The following is a 20,997-nucleotide window of genomic DNA, read 5'->3' as shown; positions in this document are numbered from 1 at the left end:
TATTAGAAAAATGCATCATCTAGATAATAGCTGACCATCTTACCAGAACAGTTGTGCTTGTACTCTTGCCAAGTAAGTTAAGTTTTGGTTGGAAAAATATATTTTAAAATTGGGGCAAGATAAAAGTGTGCAATTAATGTGTGTGTGTGTTTCAGAAACCAATCAACCTGTGCCTTAAGAACCTGGCAGCTGACAGCCTTGAAAATACTGCTTGGCCCACTCAGCATTGGAGGAGTGAGCAAGATACGGAATGAATCAGCGTGCAGAAAGTCTGCCAAATTAATGCTAACATTACAAAGCTGAATTGCTGAGTCACATACCACTGCCTGAGAGAATAATTAAATTTGTTAATTAAAAGCAGGTAAGTGATTTATGACATAAAAATTTTTATCTGGTTAGCCCATGTGTGTTAGCCCTAATAAATAAGGGCTAGACTATCACATGAAGTACTCAAAGAATCAATCATTTCACGTGACAGTGCTAGTTTTTTGTCATTTTTGCAACACAACAGGAAGATAAAGGATGATTTTTTGACCCAGTAACACCTGTGACAAAAGTGCTGCCTTTCAGTAAAATGAAGCTTTCGCCTTTGAGAAGAGTGTGAACAGCGAGTTCTGTGAAAAACACATTTGCATCCAGAGTCAGTAAACCAGCATGCCTACGTTGACCACAAAGTGTTCATATTTCCTTTAGTGTTGTGATATTGTTGATAGTGAATAAAGAGTCATTTTTCTCTTTTAATCTGGCGCTGATAGGTGCTCAAGCTCATTCTAGTGTTCCTTTGGAGTGGCTGGGCAGATGAACTAGGCCTATGAGTGCTGGCCTGTTAACTTGCCTTGTTTCTGTTGTCACAGACGAACCCAGATCTCTTCACTGTCTTTAAAAATCTTCTCCGTGTTGCGGTAACTGGAGGATTGTGTTGTACATCTGTGCTGGTACCATGGTGGCTGTTGTAAAACAACTTGCCAAGTGATCTTTCCTTGATGGTCAGCAACCGTTGCGATATGAGCAGCAGACTCATCTGACCAAACACATGCTGCTTATTGCACAGCATATTTCTGAGAATGGTTTTTACAAACAATATGTAAATAATTATCACTCTTCTTATATATTATCACTCTACTTATGTTTGTGCTTCTATATTTTTAGTCTAGGTGTGGCAAAATAAGGTATAAAAGAAAACATATAGACCTATTTTTATCTAAAAATTTGAGCTGAAAAATGTATCCTGATTTTTTTTTTTTTCCCCCCCACTGAAAACTTTCCCAAAGTGTAATGGCTCACCATTCATGGTGAGTTGAAGTGTTAAATTCCTTATCTTTTGAAATAATTACCTCATCAAATTGCATTTTAAGTGCTGTCCAAAATTTCCTGTTGGCTAGTAATGATGGATTTTTTTTTAATAGTCTGCTCCATTTTTTTAAATTGTTTTTAGTACTGTTCTAAAACAGATGCTGAGGAGTACTTACTTTGTATTTGTGTGTACTCCCTTCTTCTCTTCATCCTTTTGTCATTTTATTCTTTTGATTTTATTTTTATCTCTGAAGTTAGATTTAGATTGTTTTGTTAGATACGACTATGGGATTTCAGATGAAAGTGAGTTGTTAACCAAACACAGGAAGGCAAGAAACAGAGTTGTAAACCATTTTTTTTTGCTCTGTCCTCTTATGGCCTTGGAAAGCTGATTAAAATCATCTGGCATTGTGTTTACCTAAATAAATTGTGTTTAACTGGTCACGGCAGGAAAAGAATGAAATGTGGGGAGAAAGGGGAAAAGAAAAAACAGCAACATAGAAGTTCTTAGTTCTCTCTAAGAAGAAAGTTCTTTGGATAATGAAAAATACTATACACACAGAAACTGATTTTCTCTATAACGTTCCTAATATTAGCAATCTATGTCTTTCCTCCTCTGAAGAGTACAAGCAGATGCATTATTTCCAGTTTCCTAATCAGATAATGGAAAAACAAAATTTCACTTTCTACCAAAAGGAATCGCAACGCCCAAAAGCATGTGGCAACGTGTGCTGAACGTGCTACTGCCTTCTGTAGGTACAGTTTCTAATAGTTAAATGACTGATATTAAAGAGAAATAGCAAGGATTTCCCTTTGCATGTTTTCCAGCTAGACTGTTATCTATTATAGCCAGTACAGTGTACAGCTTGTTTGAATCTCCCTTAAAAAATGTTGAGTATGAGGGTATTTCTCTTTTCAAAATCAAAACCAGGCTTTGGTACTGTTTTAGAAAATGCACTGGGAATTCCAAGTGATGTTGAACTTTCTGCAGCTGGACAAAGCAAAAATACCCTACTGGTTCTTTGCCTGTGCGATTTTAACAAAGGGGCTTTTATGTTTAAACTTGATGTACAGACTCTTGCTCTATGTACAGTTCACAGGGTTGGTTGCAGGCCTGCAGCAGAGCTCATTTATAGGGGTTTTCCAGCTGTAAACTGTAGTGCTACCTTTTCTGTGTTGCTACTGTGAAAACATAACAAAACCTCTCATTTCAAATTCACAAACTACCTAACATGGCAACAGTGGTTTCAGATCCCACTGAAATCCAAACCTGGTCACAGCAAAGTGTTAGAAGTTTTATTTAGAGTGGTCAAAGCATCAGATTCATACTGCAGGGAACACCCATTGACTACCAATGAAACTGAAAGAGATTTTTATTTATATTTTCTTGTATTATTTAATTTACTGACACAGGGCTGCGGGGGGGGGGTGTGTGAGGTGGGTGGCAGGTTGTTTCAATACTATGTCTATTGTGTAAAGATGGGCTGATGCATGATGCAGCACCTGAAAAATCTTTGGTTGCTGTTGTGGTTTAGACACCCCAGTCTAGCCATTAGAGCTCATTAAGAATGATTTTTGCAAGCACAGCTGAGTTCTTTTGCATTGTTTCTTTTGAGCATAGGTGTCACTGCTTTGCCTGAAGACAAGCAGCTGCATTCACTTATTGATATGTTGGTTAATTTAAAAGGTAAGCAGGAATGCCTGCCTCAACTGCAGTTCGTGGTACATGCTACTCAAAGCAATTTAAACTATCCTTATTTTCCTGAAACTGGCAGGCCTCAAAAGGGCACCAAGCATTTTCTACTGGAAGACAATCTCAATGAGCTAACAGCAAAGTTGAAACTCAGCTTGCTGTAGCTGCAAATATATTGCAATAGCTTAGAAATGACCATCACAGGTGTAAGCCATTCTCTGTTGTTTACGGCTAGTAAATGGCATGTCTTCAACCATTAACACCCGAGCAGGTAGCCTTGCTGAAACTTCAGGCGACTTCACCAAGGGCAGCTGTGACTTTGCCAGCGAACTTGACGGCAGAAAGCAAGCTGCTCCTCGGCTTCAACTTCTGGACGTTCTTCTCCCGTTCTCCGCCGCAGCAGGTTCTGGGTTAGGCCAGACCCCGCCTTTGCTGCCGCCTCGATAACGTGTTACACGCCGGGCGAGCAGGGAAGCAGCGGCAATTAGCTGCGCTACCTCCGGCTGCAGACGGCCCGTACTGGCAGCGGCGCGCGGCGGGCGCTGCCCGCTCTGTCCCTCGCGCCGAGCCGCTGCTCGCGCCTGGCCGTTGGGATTCGCTGTGCGCGCGGTGAGGGCGGTGGCGGCTAACGGTCGCGCTCGGCGATGCTAGGTAACGGCGGCGTCCCAACACAGCGGCGCTGCCTCGCCCGCGCAGATATGGGCACCGAGCAGGTACGGGGGGCTGAGGGGGCACGGCGGGGCCTTCTGCCCGGAGCCGACCGCATCTGCCCCGGCTCTGGCAGACGGAGGCTGGGGGTCCCGTGGTGGCCCTCGCCTCGGGGGCGGCTGTAGGGCTGGGCTGGGCGGCGGGGAGCCGCGGGCTGGCTGAGGAGAAGTGCCTTGGACAGCGCTCGCTGTTCACGGGGCAGAGAGCAGGACACTCGGGTGCGCCGGCTACGGACTGGGACTTGTTCCCATCTGAAAAGTGGCGTTTTTCTTTTAAACCTTAAATAGCAAGCTTGAATTAAGCTTCTGAAATTACAGGTTTTTATCCTTGACACTTAAATGCTTGTACTCTGTAAGCGGAGATATGGTGGGGCAGCCGTGTTTGTAGAGAAAGGCCCATTACTCGTAGGCTGGTTGTGACTGATACCCTCCAGAAAATTTAAACCGTGACGTCTGTGCCATGAACTCCTTAAATCAGGTTTTCAGAAGCAACGTAGTCCTTGCAGCTGGCTAGATTTCCTTTCATTGCTTCAGCAGTGCAAATTTAAATAGGTATTTTTTGTTTGGGTTGCTGTCCCTGTAGTGTTTTCAGAGAGAATAACTCTCTCCTAAAGGTATCCTGTTATAAACCACAGAAATGAATTTCAGTCTTTAGCTTGGAACAAAATGTCATAAGCCCTCTCCCCATTTTGGTTGTAGTGTTTGGGGTTTTTTTTTGTTTGGGTGTGTTGTGTTTTGTTGGTGTTTTGGTCTTTTTAAAAAACATGAAGAGATTTTAATTAATTCAGTTTATTTTCAGAACTGCAAAAAACTTAAATGCTGAAGACAAATGCCAATAGAAACTTTTAGCTATGAATGTGGTTTTAAATCACTGGGTATTCACCAATACTAATTTGTATTATTTCTCTAGCATCCTGATTGGGTTGTAGTTGGTTAATGTAATTATAAGGAAGAGTCTGCCCTCTTAAATCATGTTGTTCTCCTACTACTGAGTCAGTCCTGTTCTTTTAGTCTCTTTTGGTTTTGATGTTCTTATTCAGATGTTGTTCTCTAATGAAATGTGAGAGAGATTTTAAGTTAAATTATTCAGTATCTTCCTTCAGTGAATTAAAAGTTCACCAATTTTTCTTCGGGTGTGTTTCTTCTTGAGGTGCATATTAGAGGCTGAGAGTTGGCTGCTCATAACTATCTGAGATAGTCCTCACTGTCCAGGACTCTCTTTTTAGTACATATTATTGCCAGTAGTAGGTTCCCAGTATACTATTTTAAAATATTGGCACTGTCTTCAGTGGAACTAATTTCAATACTGAATTTAACAGTATCAGAAGTGTAAGTTGTGGTGCTGAATTCTATGTTTTTCAACAAAGAAAAATCTAAACAAAACTGTGTAGTGTTGTGTATGAAGACAATGTATACAGTCCTAGTCATTTTTGGAGCCCTATTATTTGTAAAAATACCTGGTTTCTTTTATTGGTTCCTAACCAGCAATCTAAGAATTAAGACTATGGACCTTGTCACTGAGAGAAATAGCTAATATTCTTCCAGGAATTCAAAACCATTTTCTCTTATACAAAAGATTTTTTTTTCTTATCCATCCCCTTCTGAGGGTAGTAGATAGCATTCACCATCTGCTTTAGAATCTGGACTAGAGCAAAAATGACCTTTATATTTCAGTCTCATTACACAAGACACAGACTACAAAGAGCGTGTCTATACTCAAGGTTCAGAACCACCTAAGGTGACTTTGCCTGAGCCAGCTCCAGTCCAGCAGCTGTAAAGTTGTTGACAACTCAGAGTCCATCTGATCATCACTGAGACGGTTAGGGGGCTGGAGCACTTGGAGTATGAGGGGAGTCTGAGGGAGCTGTACGTGTTCAGCTTGGAGAAGAGAAGGAGGTGGAGGAATGTAGTTACTGTCTTCCACTGCCTGAACTAGAGAGAAAATGATGCCAGATTCCTGGTGCTGTGCAGCAGCTGGAGGAGAGGCAACATGCTCAAGTTGCAGGGAGGGAAATTCTGACTAGGCATAAGGATGACATTCTTCACAGTGAGATATGAATCAGGGGAGAAGGTTGCCCAGAGAGGCAGTGCCTTTAGAGACCTTCAGATCTCAACTGGACAAAGCCCTGTGCAATCTGACCTGACTTTTTGTAGCTAGCACTGCTTTGAGAAGGAGAGTGGATAATGAGAGGCCCTTTTCAGTGTATTTTATTTCTATGATTCTATCATAGTATGTTTGTATAGAGCTGTGTCCAGACCAATCCAAACTCTGTCTGTAGGCTATACTGCACCCTATAGGCTTATTGGCTTGGTAAGCAGTAGTTTTATGATGCAGTGTGGATACACTATTAGGAGATGTATTCATGCTAATATTACAAGAGACTGGTAGTTGTTACAAGGTCTGTGGTAAGAGCCTTTTTGCAGTTGAATGTGTTAAACTGCAGAGAAATAAATGGCTTCATATTTTCCCAGTAGAGTTACATCTACTCCAACTACCAGACAAAAAGCAAGCTTGTCACGTAAATCTTTCTGTATTGGTCATAATACTGCTTTTCCCTTGCTTATGCTGAAATAAATTCATCATCTGTGTCACTGCAGACTATGACACTGGTATGGGCATTAGAATTTCAAGGTGTGAAAAATCTTGCACATGGACCATGCCTAACTGGAACATAGACTGTTGAGATCGTTAAATGAGAGACTGAAAGAGATATGTGGTTATTGTGGCAAAATCTTCAGTCACCTTTTCTGTAAATGCCAAAAAAAGCTAGATTAAAAATATCAAAATTGGCCTGCTTGGTGGTTAGAGTAATCTAATTCACCAGGCATTTTGATCTCTATGCAAGGGGAAGCCAGATATATTTAATCTCATTTGGAGGGAGAAGGGTAGAAGATGGATTTTTTTGTTAAGAGTAGTGCTGTTGGTTTTGAAACAAGATACTTAAAACATTTTGTTGTATAACTCCCTCTTGCAGCTAGTGGTAGTCAAAGAGTTTCTCTGAATCATGTTCAGGGGAAAAACTTCCTAGAGCTGGAATGAGTTTGCTCCTCTTTTTGCAAGATGGACCACAGATTATGCAGAGATTACTAACAACTGATAATGTATGTCTATACGTATTTTATAACTGTCAAATTCCTGTATTTCGTGGGAGGTTTTCTTTGAAGCCTGATTTGATTTTTGGCTCACTTGAGAGTTGCCAGAGTTTATCCTTGACTGCAAAATTAATGTCAATAGTTAAGTGCCTAGAACTTCTGTCAGTTCTTCACCACAGCAACTGTATTGCAAATAATAGCTAGCCCGATTTGTCTAAGGACAGCTGGGGTATGCTGCATTGTATCTTTCTGCTTGTATCGGGTGCTTTGTATCTTTCTGCTGTTACAGCCTTTGCATAAGATACAAAGCAGAAGGAGGACGTCTGTAGCATAGACATGTAGTCTTACTGCAAGTGCAGCTGCATGGAAAGAGGTGGCGTGGCCAGTGCCAGGGGTATTGGTGGTGGTGCGAAACAGAGGAGAAATAGAATAGCCAGAGAGTTATGTTAGAGCCAATTTTAAATAATTTTACAACTAGATTGTCTTGTTTGTTTATAGGAAGTTGCTATACCTTCCTAAAATGTGCTAGCCAGAGTCCTGGATGTGGTCGGAGAGTGCTTTTGGACAGACAGCTTTGATGTCTGATGCTGAGGGATCGGTGTTGTGAAAAAACAGAATACCGGGCACACTTAAATGAAAGTTTATGGATTAGAAAAAAAGGACTATTTTGTGTTTTAAAGGGTGTTGACTGAGGAGCGGGAATCAAAAAAATTTTTTTTTGTATTATTTCATGGTATCTCATAGTGCTTTAATGTATATCTTGGCAAAAAGGTAATATAAATGCTTCCCAGCCTAAAATTAATTTTTCAGAGCTGTGACTTTTCAAAGGTATTTGAGAAAGTTGAATTCTACATGGAAATACTCTAGAAAGATTAGGGGAAGTGATATGAAATTGTATGTGTAAAAAAATTATTATATGAGGTAAAAACAGAATTATAGCTAATTACAACTTTTAAGTATTCCCAGAAGTCTAATATTAGTAATAATTTAAATGTCTAGTTGTGATTTTCTTTCTTTTTTTTTTTTTTTTTTTTTTTTTTCAAGCCCAGTCCAAGTGGCAAAGGGAAGTTGGCAAAGAGAACAGTGAACTTGTTACCACAGTTGTCTCAGGTAGTGTTGTCAGCTTTTTTTGTAAGCTTTCATTTTCAAATATGTGTCACATCATGGTTATGTAAAGGTTGTGGTTCTCATTCAAATATGTGCTCAGGTGTATATTTTCTCTCTCTCTTTCTGCACTATGTATGTATATTATATTTGTATATGGAGCATTGCTTATATTTTGATATTTTGAAAACATTGAAAGTGGAGTATTTGAACAAATTTGAAACTAAGCAATGTACAAAACTAGAGAGTTTACAAATATTTACGTATGAGTTTAACATGCTTATGTCTACTTGTCTGGATATTTAGAATTTGAGGGCAACATATAAGTAGTAGTTTATTGTATGATTTTTATGCCGCCTTATTGCTGCTGTATATTAGGCTACAGTTTCTTTGATTTACTATATTTAAGAAGTCTTGAAGTGTCTGTTAGTAGCACCTACAAGTGCAAAACTAGAATATAAAATATTTATTCCAGGCAAGATCTAAACCACTGTGGCAGCAGACTTGTCCCTCATTCCATCTGAGCAAAGAACAGAAGGATGACGAGTCAGATGAGTTTACTTTAAAAAATGAATGTTCACCTGGTAAGGTTAACATTTTTAGTACTACTGAAGAAAACCTCTTGGAAACATAAATATGTGTGTGATACATTTGATCATTTTTTAAAACTTAATTTCAAAATGTATTTTCTGCAAGGAGAATGCTTAAAGCTGAGATGCAAGAAACACAAGATACAGGATTCTAGAGATAATGAACCAGGTGCTGGACCATCAACTTCTACACTGCAGAGCAGCAGTCATCTGAAAAAAACCCATGAAAGTTTTAGAAGTGCTCTTGTTCACATTATATTGTGAGTTTCCTTATCTTTGAATAATGTGGTTTTCCTTTTTCATAGATGAATTTTTAAAATTAAATTACTTTAAAATTTTGATGATTGCAAATTGAAAGTATGTATGTGAGCATGAACTATATCACCAATTTTAAAAGCTGAACCTTAGCAGGTAAAATACAGGCTTGGTCACATGCTTCAGTGCTCTTTTTGAATCAGAATATCTTGTGCTAATTGTAAAGTTTTGGCAGTTACATTTTTTGTTTTGTTTGTTCACAACTGACATGTAAGATGGCTATATATTACTTATACCAGTAAAATGTATGTATACTCTTTGGTTTTTTTGTCTCAGACAGCAAGACCTTAATGAAGATCAGCTTCCATCCCTTGATGGAACCCAGCCTCCAGGAGCAGATTCTTCTACACCAATAGAGAAAGATATTTTGGTAGCTAAAGACTATTTTCTAGAGTGTTAAATGAAATACAGTGCCAGTCATTTCTTGTAAATATTGACAAGATGATTGTCGCAATGAAAGATGATTGACAGTGACATATTTTTCTGCTATCGGTTTCACACAATATAGTGTTACTGTTGAGGATGGAACATTAAGAACGTATGGATGATTGAAAGAATTGCAAACCAGAATAGTAACTGGAGGATAACCAATGTCAGGAAGTAATACATGAATCTTTTCTACACTTGATGAAGGTGAGAATAACTTGCAAGGGAGGGTGCACTGCTTTATCTGAGCAGATAGAATCCATAAGACAATTCTCTTTGTGTTACCCTCATCTAAGGGCTAGGGTGTTCTTCATTCTCATTCTGGTTTAAGATACCTTGTATGATAATTGTATACACAATTTTGTGATTTATGTATATTTTAAATAGAGTAAGTTCATTTTGGGATAAATTTATCAAAATAGATTCCTGTGTTACTTCCTGACATTGGTGATCTTCCAGTTGATATTCCATTCTGCATTTCTTTGAATTTGGGCTGATATATTTCTTCATCTATGTTCCTTTAATGCTCTGAGGCTTTGTTATTCAGATTTCACATGCCTGTTTAAATGCTGGCATACAAGCAGATGTACTTATTTGTGGTTATACATTCATATTCTGAGCAATGCGTTAGCTGTACGTTGCATATCCACACAAAACTCTGCAGAAGGCATGGCTTTCTTTTTGAATGTATGGTGCAGCCCCAGACCTAATGGATAATAATGGCAGTATTGGAATGATGAGATAGATGAATATATATATTGAAAATTTATTTAAGGAAAAGATTGGTGCTGGGGCAGTGCAAATGAGAGCATCTCTCTAGAATTGTAGAATTGTAACAGCAAAACAAAAACCAAAGCCAGATTTCTATGAGTTATGTTTGTTCTTCAAGGAAATACTTGTGTTTTATCTCTTATCAGAGAAATAGAATGAGTCTTATGCCACTATACCCTGTTTTATTATCTCAACAGCTTTTTTATCGTTTTTCTACCAACTAGTGTTTGGCAGGCTGATGAAGATATTTACGTCAGATTTAGTGATGTACTTGTAATTTATAACATAAATCAGTATTTAGTACTAATTACATTTATTTTTATGAAATAAGCTCATATATCTAGCTGAACCTGTAGTAGCAGTGACTATCTAGTGCTGGACTTAACTGATGCATCTTATTTTATCCTGCAGAAATACTATTATTACATTCGCCATGGAATCGATACAGCAAATGTGGCCCCAATGGATGAATCATGGCTAGATCACATCTTAGCTTTAATTCCACATCATCTGAAAGTGTATGATGAAATTATACATTCACTGACTGATGAAATGAAAGAAGACTATCTTCTGAGTATAAAAAAAGCTATAGGTAGATTTCTGGGAGTTTACTTGCATTTTCTCTGAAGTTGCTAATATTCAGGAGCATTCATTTGTTGAGTGCTGTTCACTGCTGAGAGCTACCGTTGTGGAAGAGTTATATAAAAGTGCTCTCCTGGATGTTAGAGGCACATTTTAATAAAAAAAATACTCAATTTTTCTTATCCTTTTAATGATCGAAGCTAATATTCAGTATTTTTGATCTTTCAACACTTTTAAAAAACATTATTTTATAAATTCCTAATTAATACTACAGCTTTCTCCTAAATCCCTTTTCATTGTATATCTAGATAAAAATGTTCATCTCAATGAGTTGGACATTTTGATTGAGACATAGAGGTGCTTGAGCATGTCCAAAGAAGGGCTGTGAAGCCGGTGAAGGGTCTGGACCCAGGTCTTATGAGGAGCGGCTGAGGGAACTGGGGTTGTTTAGCCTGGAGAACAGGAGGCTGAGGGCAGACCTTACTGCTCTCTACAACTACCTGAAGGGAGGTTTTAGCCAGGTGTGTGTAGGTCTCTTCTCCCAAGTGACAAGCAATAGGACAAGAGGAAATGGACTCAAGTTGTGCCAAGGGAGGTTTAGATTGGATATTAGGAAAAATTTATTTACCGAAAGGGTTGTCAAGCACTGGAACAGGCTGCCCAGGGAAGTGGCTGAGTCCCCATCCCTGGAGATATTTAAAAGATGTGTAGATGTGGTGCTTAGGGACATGGTTTAGTGGTGGACTTGGCAGTGTTAGGTTAATGGTTGGGCTTGATGATTTTAAAGGTCTTTTCCAACCTCAATGATTCTATGATTGTATTCCTTTACTAAGCTTATTTTGGCTTGACTTTTTTTTTTTTAAATACTTTTTTCAGTTGACTTTGTTTTAAGAGACACCAGGGAAAAAGATGAAGACAAGAAGAAAGATCTTCTTCTACCTCATCGTGCAGAGTAAGAAAATACATTTATTCAAAAACACTGACTAGAGAACAGTGCGGTAGAATAGCATGAACAGTCTTAATAGTGGTAGGCAGTGTCAGCTGTAAATAAGACTTAGTTATTAGTTATGTAAATTCAAATAATCATTATACAGCATCTTTGGGAAAACCCCTGGAATATATGTGTCTACCTTGACAGGTTGCTTGGAGTTAGTTTTGTTTACTTGCCAGTTTTGTAACTGGTAAGAAGTGTCACAATTAATCCCACAGCATTTGAAAATGGGATATATTACGCCAAATGCTTACGTATGAACTCCGTTCTAATCAATGGAACAATGTCCTATTCTGCACAGATTCACTGAAGCTGTCTTATTTACAGATTATGACAGTTTGGTTCAATACATACAGGTTTAAGGTAAATACAGACTGTTTTGTTTCTCAGAACAATTCAGCGATATGTAGTATAAACAGCGATAGATGCCTAGCTTTTCTGGCTGGATTTTCCGGTATGTAGCAACCTCCATACTGGAGTGGATAGATGTAACCTGTATTTAGAGCAATGAACTATCTTCATTCCATTCACATTTGCCTTAAAAAGTCTGCAGTCTACTGAAAGCAAGTGTACTGCTACTCCCAGGATCATACATCTGTCCAGTGCGGATCAGCCTACCTAGTATCAACTTTCCTAGAATATAGTTTAATTCTTCCCGAGATGTGAAAGTGAAGAGGTACCTCTTTCATAGTTATAGCCAAAAGCTGGTAAAATAAATTTGCCTTGTAGAGGAATGAAGTCTTACAAATGCTGCAGAAACAGAACATTTCTACCAATATCATCTGGGCTTTATACTGGGGGCAGCATTACTGAGTGGTTTTAAAAAACAGAAAAGGTTTTGTTGTAAATAATTTCTGGCCTGTGGCTTGAGGTAGGTGCTTTTAAATATCAAATGGTAGGCATTATAATATAATAGAAGGGATGGCTGTGGCAGATTTTACTTAAGTGATTTGCATCTTAAAAAGCGAAATAATATGTGATGAATTTGTTGTTGTTGTTGTATCCCCTGGGTAAGAGGCCATCCTACATCTGACTCTTTGGAGATCTTCCATATCTCCTAGGAGCTGTGTAGGACATCACAGTAGTTTGTATATAAGCTTATATCACATACTTACATGCAAATCCAAACGTACAAAATTCTCTTAGTAGAATAATCATTAGTAAAATACTTTTATTCCATTAACAGTATGTGAAATATGAAACTTTTATTTCAGAAATTATCCTTTTTGATAGGAATTTATTATGAAAAAGGGAACAAAAAATATTACAAATATATGACAAATTTGTCAGGAGTGTTCTTGCTTTTCCTTTGCAACCTAAAGTTTGCAGTGGATATTTTTTAAGATGCAACGCTCAATATTTTAATAGTAAAATCAGTCTGCCTGTAGAAAATCATAACAAATTTTAAAGAAAAAAAATTGCTATGAGTATACTAAAAAACCCACCAAAAGAGCTTAATGTTTTTTAAAAATTGAAAGCAAACCAACTGAGTTTATAAAAAGGCTCTAAATTTATGAGTTTTTACAGATTTGATGTGATGAGCGTAAACATAGGTACTACGTATTGTAGAAAATTGCATATTAATTGACTAAATACATTGTAGACATATAATGATTTTATTACTATTGCTAAATATAAGGGACTATGAATAGATTACAGGTCTCTTGGGATTTGACCAATATTTCTCTCATTTCTTTTTTTTTTTTAATACAGTAGTTGATATTTGAAGACTTTTTTTTTTTATATCTGACGAATGAACAGAAAGCTAGATTTATCTTCTGAATTCTGTGCTTTCTGGGATGCCAACAATTGTCTTAAAGCAAATGTATAAATATTTTGGTTCTTAGCACAGCTACATTCATCCTAATGTTTTTTTTTTGGTGGTTTTTTGGTTTTGGGTTTTTTGTTTTGTTTGGGGGTTTTTTTTGGGTTTTTGTTGTTGGTTTTTTTTTTTTTTTTTTTTTTTTAGAATAGAAGTAGTGCCAAAACCTTGGAACAAGTCTTTCTTGTCAGCATGCAGTTACATGAAAAAAAACCTGCATACAATAAATCCTTCAATGCTTGCTGTTCTGAACTTATGGGAGACCTCATTTAAGTAAGTGTTATCTATATCTTTTAGATTTCAACTGCTCAGTGATTTCAGAGTCTATACAGGGAAATAATGGATGGTGACATCTTAAGATTTCCAAGTTGCCCTATTGAACTTGGGAATGCTGCAAAATATATATATGAACACTGATCATGGATATGATGGCTTTGTTCAAAAGCCATTATCCTAAATATTTTTGTTTGTGTTCCATCTAACTTTATGCTTTGAAGAGTTTCTGCCAACTTTTCCTCTATAGAGGTCAAGCTTTCTTATCTGTACTTCCCCAGAGATCACATGGAGCACTTTGCCATCTTCATTTCCTTTGGTATCTAGGCAGTTTTAAGCAAGAAGCCAGACATGAAAGTTGTTTGTGTTTTGTTTTTTTTTTAAATTTTTATTTTTAATTTTCTCTTCATTATCTTACAGACTGTGGTAAGCATTCTGTTTCTGACATGTTTGAAAAATAATTTATTTTTGGATATGACTTCCATTTTTAAAATTCTTGCTTTTAGTGTAGTCCTTTCATCTCTATTTAAATTTGACACTTTATTTTTTTTTTTGGTCTTTCTCAGGTTAGGAATATTCAAAGTAGTCTGTCTCCCAAGAAGAGAAAAGTTGCTGTCTTGCCTAGCAGGGCATTTATGTTTTTTCCTTTTATCTGACTGACATGGGAAAAAGGCACTAGATGGGCTATTATTTTCTGCTTCCCAGAGTAGACCAAGCTGCTTGCTTATTTCTTGACTGGGGATACAAAAGAGAATAAACTGACCTGTCCAGGCCAGGTGCTGTGACAAGTGGTAGGGAGTGGCTTGGGGTTTTTTTTGTTGTAATTTTTATTGTATCTGCTAAGTAGGAGACAAAATTCAGACAATATATTTTAAAAATACAAAAATTGAAAAGGCTTAGATATTTATTTATTTATAATATTTGTAAAAGTCCATCCAGTCCTAGAAAGGAATGCTGTTTAATGCATTCAGAATTTTTAATGTTTGATCCTGTATACAATGTAACATATTCACAAACTCTGATTCTGAAAATAGTTATTAATATGCTCAAATGTAATAATTACTACTTCAGTTTAAGACAATGTGCATAGACAGTACTGCAGTGCTTATGTTTGGTTGTTCTGAAACAATAGAAGCTAATTTCTGAAAATAACATTATTTTTAAGTGTTAAAAATGTTTAAAATCACTTTATGTTTGAAATATGAAAGACGAAAAAAGTTTTATGGAAACAAAAGAATAAAAAAGATACAGTGAATATGTCCCTAAAATATTCATGTTATATTTTGTTTCAGAAATTTACGCCTTATTGATACAGAAATACTTCACAATAAACAAGAAGCTGAGGAACTCTTATGTTTCCAGAATAAAGTCATGAATGAAATTGGAAAATCCAAAGTGATTCTATCTAAGAAGTATGATCCAGTGTATCCATATTTTTTAAGTTACAGGGAAATCTTTAACTTTTTTTTTCAGCTGTTTTTGAAACTCTGAACTTTCTGGAGAGAGAATGACCCATATTAATAATACATGTTAAAGAAAGAGGTGCAGTGTTGTGAAATACTTTGAGGCCTATGAACGAAAGCTGCTATGTGAATCTTGAGACCATTATCATGATTTGTGCGGTTTTCTTATTCTGAATTTTGGTGTGACGTATTTTGCTCGATTCTGAGGGGGACATTAACAACATATGTGTTTTGGTCTATTATGACAAAAGCTTTTATTTTGTGGACTCATTTGTGCTGGATAAATGAGAAAATACGATGTTGCTACTATCAATAATTTATGGGATTTTAGAATATAAACTGTGATATAACTTATTATATAATAAGAATCGCCCCATTCCTACTTCACACAAAGGAAGTGTCTCATTGATAGGAAGGTTAACCTAGTATCACTTCAGTAACAGTATCTCTGTAGAACTCATCTCTATTGATGATTTTGGAATTTCAGTTTGTATATTTTCAGTTTTGTAGCTGTTTCTGAGAGCAGAGTCATCTGAAAAATGTATTAATGAGATCTGTTTACTTTAGATATTATGACCAAGATTTTCAAAAGTAAAGTGTTTGAATATCATGTTTGTATATTCAGTCTGAGATATTTTATAAGACGACAGACAGTTTTCCTGGTAGTGCACTCAGGATGCTGCAGTTAAGTTTTCAAATAAAGCATCAAAACTGCTAGGTCTTTTATAGATATTTGTGGCCAAACTATTGTTTGTATGCATCTGATCTTTCTTTAACCAATAATACTTCATTCCTGCAGTTATGTATTGCTGCATTTTTACTATTTCAGGTTTTAATTAAATAAAACAACTGTTGAGACTACTATAGTCTCAAATACTTGTTTTTTCATGCTATTAACCTTGAAGATTTTTATTTCTGTACTTGTCTATGATTCTGTTACGTATTGCCTTTACCATTTTCAGATGTATTTCTTCCTGACCCTGAAGATACTTTTCTGCTGTTAACGGAAGGCTGCACACTTCTGTGCTTGCTTCCTTCCTGTTTCCTAGCAATGCCAGAGCCAATTTAATTTTGATTAAGGGTAACAGGGCAGAATTCCTTTTGGATTGCTTTCATATCTTAATGTATGTTTACTGAGGTTACAAGGCCCCATAATGAACTGCACAAACTCTGGGACTTGTGTGCTGCCTTTGAAGCCTTTCTGGCCTGAGAAATACGAGACCAAAGCAAATTTGGTCTGTCATAATATCTTACATTTTAAATATGGTTCCATAATAATAGATAACATTTTCAGATTCCTTAGCATTTAAGTAGGTCATATGGTAGTATCTTTAAGTTAAACTATAGTTTCCCAAGTATTCTGCAGCATCTTTTGTCTGCATGCAATATATGCATATATAAGTAATTAACTTAAACCCACAGATTTGTTAATGCTAATCACTTGAAAACCTTAAAAGTATTGTATTCTTTTAAGGTGGTTTCCAGAAGTGCAGAAAATCTTTTACCAAGGTAATAAACGAAAACAAGTACCCAGCAATGCCAGCATCACTAAATTAGAGTCTTTCTTTGGTTGTGCTGCCACTTTGATGACTCATCAACTGCAACAGTTACTTTTACATTCAATTCAAGACTTCACAGATTTAATTGTTCAACCTGCAGTAAGTAGTCTTTCATATAGATACTAGCAGCATTGTTTATCCATGTATGTACACTTTGTTTCCTGTTTATTTTGCTGCTTTTGAAAAAAATAATAGAAAAAAGTATAAATTCTGATGACAGGTGCTTTCTGGAAAAGGAGTAATATTTTAGGAATCCATTATTTATTAAGTACAGTTAAAGTAACTTTATTTTGTCATGTGAGAAGGGAAATAACATATTTTAAATCTAGTATCCTCAAGAACGCACTGCAGTCAGTTAAATAGACATGCAGTAGAAATTCATTAATATAAAGGCTGTCTGCATCTTGCAGTAGTGCTCTCTCTCTGTAATACCCATCTGTGAAGAAGTCTTATCTTCTGTCTGCTATTAGATGATGTCTGCTGCATGCTTTGGCAGAATAATTCTTGAGGAAAAATAAAAGAAGGAAAGGAGTTTCTCTTTTGCACTCACATAATGTCAATTGTAGAGATAAATAGTTCTCGTTGATATTTGATGTCTTGGACTGCAACTGTAACTTTGTTCAGCTCTTTGTTATTATAGCCTTGCCATCGAATATCCACAGAACTCTGGCTCCAGATAATACTGATGAAAAAAACACACAGAGAATGTAAGGAAATAGGGAATCATGTTGTGAAGTAGAGGATTTTTCATTCCTACTCCCCTGTAATTGCTTGTATACTTCTGAGTTGAGTGAGCTTTAATATCTGCAGTACTGTTTTCTGTTATTAGAAAATACGTACCTATTACTAATAATCTTGTCCTTCCTAATGGCGATCCTATGCTACCTAGTAGTGATAAAATGCTTCCTCATGTTTCCTAATTAAATTTTAGTGTAGTTAGAATATGTTAGCAGATGTGGGAAAGTTAAAAGATGTCTGAGCCAGATTAAAGATATGATGAAAAATCAAATTATGCCACCAAGGACAAAAGCATATGCAAATTTTCATACTGGAATACATAGGAATCCATACTGCACATAGAAACTTCATAATACTGTTTGTGGATCAGATTTGTGTTTAGCAAATGAAATTGGATGCAACACTTTTTTTTAAGGTTAGTAGTTTCATAGTGACTGCTCCAGATGATGAATACATGTATTGCTGTACACATAATTAATGTATTGTTACACTTGTGAGGGCTACTACTTTAAAGCTACTCTGCCTCAAACTATGCAAACAACTTTTATAAAGTTGCCTTGTCTATAGAGGGTGCCTCTTGTGCCTACTAAAAATGATCTTGTATTTCATCTTAATGAACATCAGTTTGTGTGAATTTTATCAGAGACATACTTCCTACTTGCACAAGTATTTTTTGTTAGGATTATGGCATGCCATTTGCAATTAAAGCCCTTACAATTTAAAATGCATATACTGGAGTAATTCTTAATGATCCTTTGATTTTTTCCTGCATGAGTTAGGTTAATATTTTACCTTTTTTTTTTTTTTTTTTTTTTGTGTGTGTGTGTGCTAGAAATCAGTCCAAGCCTACAAACACCCAGGTTTCATCCTGAGGCTAATCCTTGAGAATGACGGTATTAAATTTGAACATGACTTTAATGACTATGAGGATATATTACTGAATGTTTATACTGTTATGATTCAAGCTGTCAGTGATATACCAAGAATTGAGACGAAATTATTTTCTAAGTGGGTAAGAAATTAATGAGTTTTGTTTTATCATTATATTGTTGCTGCATTTAGTTCCTAGGTATTTTAATGAATAGCCTTATTGTCAGAACTCACATAGTAATATTATAATACTCTTTCAGGATATTTGGAACACTTTGAAATCATCTTAAGTTTATTAGTAAAAAGTCCAATCACTGTTCTCTAACCAAATAAAAAGCCAAGAATCTACTAGTTTCCTCTGAGTTATTTTCTGCATCAACTACCACAAATGTGCTACAAACAAATTAGATGCATTTAATTTTGAACACATTTCTGCAGTATTCTGGAAAATACCTTCTATTTTGATACTGGAAAGGGTACTGTCTTTTAAATATAGAATCTTTTGAGTAGACTATAGTTTAAAAAAAAAATCTAAACCATGATTTTTAAGCAGTTTATATTTTAATAGTTTTATGCATTCAACCAGATTAAAACATTAGGTCAAACAGGAAACAATCCAGGTTAAGTAAAATGAGGGCTGTGGGAGGTGAACATTTCTTTTTTCCTGAAGGAATATCATGTGGATGTTCTGTTGCGCTTTCTGTTTAGCATGAACTTGAATTTTAAATAGAGATACTAGTCCTCAACATTTTTGTTAGTATGCTTGAACACATGACCAAGCACAAACCTGAGTAGTATGCTATGCTTTATAAAAGCACTGATCAATAACCTGTGAAAAGAAAAATTAAAAGCACCTCAAGCATGTCTAAATGTGCAAGAGCAAGGCTTTAGGTCTTCTAGGTGGTTGCAAGAAAGTATTTTCCATATTTCTAATGTTACAGGTTCATCATTTGATAGCAAAATTGAAGTTGTACCTGTGGTTCAGGAGAAATAAAATCTATATAGAATAAATTTAAAATTGTTGATAGGATTATGTTGGGTGGAATAGTATGTGGAATTCTGAGTTCATGAAAGAAGCAGCTCTAATTTCTTACTTGGAGGCAAACATCTATAAGCTAGTATTAAAAAAAATTTGGGAGTAGAATGTAAATAGCTGTATATACAAAATTAGGTTTGTAATCAGACTTAAATTAGAAAGATTTTAAAGTAACATTTAGTTGATTTTTCTATCCTGTTTATCTTCCATGACATACTGAGCTACAGACATAACTAATTTGAAAATATTCTTGTTTTTTTGTGTGTGGGTTTTGGTTTTTTTTTCCCCCAAAGCCACAAGGTGAGTTCTCGTCAACTGTCTTGAAGCCTGTTATCCTAGATGAGATCTTGGATGAACATAAGAAAAGGATCAGAGAAGAAATTATCAAAGAAAGTGCTGCACCTGTGGAACATCTCAAGCTGTATGATAAGTACAGCTTCCTGATAAACAAACAAGCCGAACAAGATATCGATCGATTCCTGACAGAGGAACATAACTTTGAAGAAATGAAAAGGGAAATTATAAAGTACCAGAAACTTGCTAAGGAAATAAAATATAATTCTAGGAAGGTAAATCATAATAATATTCATAAAGAGATATGGATACATTTTAATTTTGAATTTGTCCTAAGAATGTTGTCAGTCAAAGGTGATGATAATTAGCTGTGAGATAATTAAAGTGAAATAAAATTGATTTTTTCAGAAAAAGTTTTTCAGGAGTTAGCATTTCTGGGGTGTATTTGCTATACTTAAGTGAGACCTTAGTTATTTTTGCTAGAAATTGTTTTGGGACTTCTGAGAGCATTCAGAGTATGTTCTTCTTAAATGTGAAGACGTAAGAGAAAGTGTGGGTCCGTCTGCCTCCAAATTCCTTCCAAGCATCTAAGGCAGAGAGAGAATCCTTAACATGAACCACTTTTTTTGTCCCTGTACGGATATTCTGTGGCAAGTACTCTTTGTCCATCCATTCTGAAAAAGAACTCGGAAGGCTAAAGTGGTATTTTTGTAAATTTTTTCTCTCCTAGTATTCAGTGCAAACCTTAGTTCTGGAGAAACTAGTACTTACAGGCCTGTCATGAGGGCTTCTGTGTGTGGAACTCAAGCTCACTTGGATTCAGAGACTTGCTGGGAGGCAGAGTCCCTTTTTAATCATAAGGAATATCATGTGTTTCTAACAATGAAGCACAATTACCATGTTTTAGATGTATCTCAAACTCTGTAATTCACCAGACAACATTCACTGCTGCAGACAGTAGCTGTTTTTCCTTTATGAGGAAGCAGATCATTTGTCAAGGTAAAAAGCAATAGAAGTAAGATTTATACAAAGTTCAACATGCAGATATGGAAGAACAGTTATTCACAACTACAGTTTTTCTTTCCCTTCTTCATGTGAAAGCTTTAACAGCATTTTATGATTTGACTAAATTCCTAGGTGAGATCCCTGACATTCTGCTTAAGACAGTGAGAGAAAATAGGTAAAAAAAGCTATTCAGTGTTCTGACAGCTGTTATGTTTATCTTGCAGTATCTCCGCCTAGGAATGTTTGAATTGCATTGTGATGAATTAATAAGTGCTTTGGTAAAGCGAGCAGATAATATTTGTGAAAAAGTTATTTCCAAAATGTTGAAAGATCATCAAGACATAAATGTGAGGTAACTCTCAAACTCAAAAT

At 36.1% G+C, this 20,997-nt stretch overlaps 1 protein-coding gene across 1 annotated transcript in view; it reads left to right on the top strand.

Moving 5' to 3' along the window:
* Positions 1–3,630: 3,630 nt before the first annotated feature.
* Positions 3,631–20,997, top strand: part of DNAH7 (dynein axonemal heavy chain 7) — a 112,625-nt gene continuing 95,258 nt past the window's right edge. Inside the window, exons 1-13 of the mRNA XM_075755785.1 lie at positions 3,631–3,699; positions 7,831–7,896; positions 8,366–8,474; positions 8,587–8,740; positions 9,072–9,165; positions 10,404–10,584; positions 11,451–11,526; positions 13,535–13,660; positions 14,953–15,072; positions 16,598–16,781; positions 18,253–18,432; positions 19,620–19,895; positions 20,850–20,977. Coding sequence (XP_075611900.1) covers positions 3,631–3,699; positions 7,831–7,896; positions 8,366–8,474; positions 8,587–8,740; positions 9,072–9,165; positions 10,404–10,584; positions 11,451–11,526; positions 13,535–13,660; positions 14,953–15,072; positions 16,598–16,781; positions 18,253–18,432; positions 19,620–19,895; positions 20,850–20,977 — 1,763 coding nt within the window. The remainder of the gene's footprint in view (positions 3,700–7,830; positions 7,897–8,365; positions 8,475–8,586; positions 8,741–9,071; positions 9,166–10,403; positions 10,585–11,450; positions 11,527–13,534; positions 13,661–14,952; positions 15,073–16,597; positions 16,782–18,252; positions 18,433–19,619; positions 19,896–20,849; positions 20,978–20,997) is intronic.

This window comes from Balearica regulorum, chromosome 6 (assembly GCF_011004875.1).
Source record: "Balearica regulorum gibbericeps isolate bBalReg1 chromosome 6, bBalReg1.pri, whole genome shotgun sequence".
Classification (NCBI taxonomy): domain Eukaryota; kingdom Metazoa; phylum Chordata; class Aves; order Gruiformes; family Gruidae; genus Balearica; species Balearica regulorum.
The sequence above is the reverse complement of the archived record's forward strand: the minus strand, read 5'-3'. Positions and strand labels throughout refer to the sequence as shown.